The 3,851-nt window shown below is 37.9% G+C and overlaps 1 protein-coding gene across 1 annotated transcript; it reads right to left on the bottom strand.

Annotated features, from left to right (window-relative positions):
* Positions 1-2,158: 2,158 nt before the first annotated feature.
* On the bottom strand, positions 2,159-3,182 carry LOC101645386 (olfactory receptor 8J3-like). The gene has a single exon (XM_004717857.2). It carries the CDS (start codon positions 3,104-3,106, stop codon positions 2,159-2,161), a length of 948 nt encoding a protein of 315 aa, XP_004717914.1. The 5' UTR covers positions 3,107-3,182.
* Between the last annotated feature and the right edge of the window lie 669 nt (positions 3,183-3,851).

Raw genomic sequence — 3,851 nt, forward strand, 5'->3', positions numbered from 1 at the left:
TGTGGCTTCTCTTCAGGGATGTCTTCTTGAAGGAAGTGAGCCTTGGCAGCTGAAGCAGGGAACTGGCACAATAGACTTTAACTATCTCAAAAGAAAAAGAAAAAGAAAGAAACAGAAAAACAACCCTTCTTAGGTCCAGATCTGTTTGCTGGTCCACATGAGATCGTCCCCCCTGGTCCTGAGGGAGATCCAAGGGCTTCCCTTCCTCACCCAAAGTCCATATGTAGGCCTCCTTAGGGGCTCTGTGGCTTGGCTTTACTTAAATTGCTGTTCTGTTATACGCCACTCCCCCACTGTCTCTTGGCCCTATGTCCTCATTATTGTCTCCTGTCACAGTATGAGGGGAATGTAATGAGTTGAATTACAGTGTGTTATGAATTGTTGAATGTAAAACTGAGGTCTGCTCTGTAAACCTTCACATATTCATTATAAAAAGTTTTTACTAAAATTATTATTTTTTAATTGGAGGCTATTTAGCCCTGACTGGAGGGCAGTATTGATGATAAATATGTCATTGGTTAAAAAAAAAAAGATGCCCCTTAGGTAGTTAAATTAGAAAAATTTCTAAACTGGGAAGGATTGTGTATTTTGAGATCTGCACTCCTGTGATGGTGTTCAGAGCTGTAGTTGAATTAGATGGAGGTTAATATAGACTTGTTCCCATAAAGTTTATACTAGTGTGCTGTTACTGTTATATGTAGATTTCTTTAAGCCTGTGAGCCACAATAGGCTGATGAACACCTAACAGCAACAATACAGACTTATTGGATGTGTTTCAATCACTGTAAATGTCCATATGGAACTAAAAACTTAGGCCACCTGGTACATTTTCACTCCATTGCTGCAGTGTCATGGATTAGCAGAAGACTTCCCAGGAGATCTTGAAGGAAGTTACATACTTGTCATGGTCAGGCTTCCCTCTGCCTGACTGCTATTCTTGAGACTTGAACCAATACATCACCTGACCTGATTCATCAGTTTCCAGAGCCTTGTGAGTCATCTGCCTGATTTCGTGTGAGTGAGTGATGATACTGAGGGGAGAAATGGTGGTTGTTATCAGACATGATGGCGTAGGATAGTATATTGCACAAGTTGGACATATGAGACATTTTAACCCCTACCTCAATGGGACCAACCTTTTGTTGATCCTTCTAAAAGAAATTATTTTAACAGTTTCCGTGAAAGAAGATTGAAGGCATAAATCTGACCTGAAAAGTTAAAAAATTATCGGTAAATCCCCTCTATGATGCAGGCTGGACATGATCTGGTTTCCAAAATTTTCTGTATTTTTGGTTTATATTGTGTGCCTTGATTTTTGTTTGTTCACATTAGAGTGTATATTCAAAGGCATTATGTCAATGAAGGTCATCTTCTTCAAGCTGTGGTATAGTCTTTTCCATTTTTTGGCTTATGAAATCCAGGATTGATGAACCATAGGGAAAGCAAGTAGAATGAGGGGTTTGGGCAGAGAGGGGTACAGTGATGGCAGTGGTGGGGTAAAAGTGAAACAATGTGAAGGAGTCCATGTAGCAAAAGAATGTTCAAAAATTGATTGTGGTAGAAATTATACATTCTATTTGATGTGATTGAAATATGGGATGATATGATATATACATCAAATCCCAACTTAAAACAGAAAAAGTTATGTTGTGATCCTAAGCCTTATATTTGCAAACTAATGCCATTTCAACATAAGAGCTTTCTTTTGTTATGCTACTGATGCCATGCAAGAGTGAGTCTGAGCCTAATCTCTCCAGAGTGATGACTTATACAAAGGAGAAAACAGGCACAGAAATAAACAAAGAGAAACTACACACAATGTGAAGACTCTTCTTCTTGCAATGCATTTCTTCCCTAGAGTAAACACCTGGTTTCAACTTCCAGTGTCCAAAATTGTGAGGCAATAAACTCCTATACTTGAATAGTAAATGGAATTTTGAAAAGTCATACATGTACTAAAATAAAAACAAGAAGTGAGATTTAGATTCAGGCTACAATCTGAATGAAATGGAAAGCAGAAAGAAAGAAAAGAAAAGAATGAGATAAACCAGACACTGACAACTATATACTCTATGATTCAGTTTATATAAAAAGGTCATTATATTCATAACCTGTAACCTACATTAACCATCATATCATTTACTCACACAAACTAAAATTACATTGACTTTAAGGAACCACATGGGTTTGACAGGAACCTCTTTAAGGCATCTTTCACATCCTTATTCCTCAAGCTGTAGATCATAGGGTTTAGCATAGGAATCACAAGTGTATAAAACACTGAAGCCATTTTATCAGAATCTAATGAATGGTCAGTTTTGGGCTGCAAGTACATGAATAGCAATGTCCCATAAAACACCGTGACCACCATCATATGAGAAGCACAGGTGGAAAAGGCTTTTTTCCTTCCTGATGCTGACCGTATCCTGAGAATGGACAGGATGATGTTAAAATAGGATAATATAACTATAATCATGGAGACAGCCAAATTTGTGGCAGAAGAAATAAACACTACTGTCTCTGGGAAGTACGTATCAGAGCAGGACAACGCTAACAGAGGAACGATGTCACAGTAAAAATGGTTGATAACATTAGAAGAACAATAAAACATAGAGAATGCACAAGATGGAACCAAAACAGCTGTAAAAAGGCCATATACATATGTGAAGGAGACTAGCTGATGGCAGATCTGTGGCGATACCACCACCATGTAGAGCAGGGGGTTACAAATGGCCACATAGCGGTCATAGGCCATAGCGGCCAGCATGAAAATCTCAGCTACAATGAAGACTAAGAATCCACCCAGTTGAGCTGCACAACAGTAGTAGGAGATGCTTTTCTTCTTAACCCAGAAGTTCACCAGCATTTGAGGGGCAATGACAGTAGAATTGCTGAGATTGATGATAGCCAAGTGTCGAAGGAAAAAGTACATGGGGGTTTGGAGCCGTGAGTCCACAGAGGTGAGGGTGATGATGCCCATGTTGCCTGCCACAGTCAGCCCATAGATCACCAGGAAAACAAAGAAAAGGGGAACTTGGAGCTCCGGACGGACTGAGACTCCCAAGAGAATGAATTCAGTCACCCTGGTGAGATTTTCAGAAGCCATAGAAGAGTTTTAAAATTCATCTGTTAGGAGAATAAAAGGAAAGACAGTCATAAAGCCTTAAGGAATTAATTTCTAGGACTGCCGTTAGAGGAAAAGATTTACTCCTTTTGAGCCATTTAGTATTCTAAGTCAGTTATTGAACTCAAGTTATGGGATGGAGGTGGGGAATTAACAACAAATCTAAGAATTGATTCAACTTTACTAAGAATCTTCTTTCATTTCAGTGTTGAATTTTCTTTTCATAGCAGATTTCTAGCTTATATCGGTTATAGCTTTTGCAGATTTTACTGTATTATATTGAATGCTATGAGAACAATGAATTGTAGCCTTGAAATGGTGTAGAGGTTGGAATAAAGAGCCATGTTATAAAGTTGCTATAAAATGACTGGGAAACAAGAGAGTTGGGTTGACTTAAACTGGAGATAGAAGGAAAGAGCTACATTTGTAAATAAAGATGTAAAGTTGTCTTCTTTAACAAAATTCATGCAGTGAGTATATAAGATATATATAAAGGTATGAGCAATGGGATAGGATGAAGTTTTTTTTTTTAATCTGTAATCTGGCATTTGGATGAAAAGCCACAGTATAGTTTGATATTACAACAAAGTAGTTTAAGGTGGGATTAATTATAATGATTACTATGTAATGTTTTAGGAGCTTATGAATCGTTTAAGAAATTATTTAGAGTGACTAATGTTTAAGTCTGGTGGACTTGGGGGTGAGTTTACGATATAAATGTTTGAGC

The sequence above is a fragment of the Echinops telfairi genome, unplaced genomic scaffold (assembly GCF_000313985.2).
Source record: "Echinops telfairi isolate 266 unplaced genomic scaffold, ASM31398v2 ScPeMD7_60;HRSCAF=208, whole genome shotgun sequence".
Classification (NCBI taxonomy): Eukaryota; Metazoa; Chordata; class Mammalia; order Afrosoricida; family Tenrecidae; genus Echinops; species Echinops telfairi.

What these genes read in the sequence shown, in the direction of transcription:
- LOC101645386 (XM_004717857.2), bottom strand. Translation starts at nt 3,106, where the DNA reads ATGGCTTCTGAAAATCTCACCAGGGTGACTGAATTCATTCTCTTGGGA.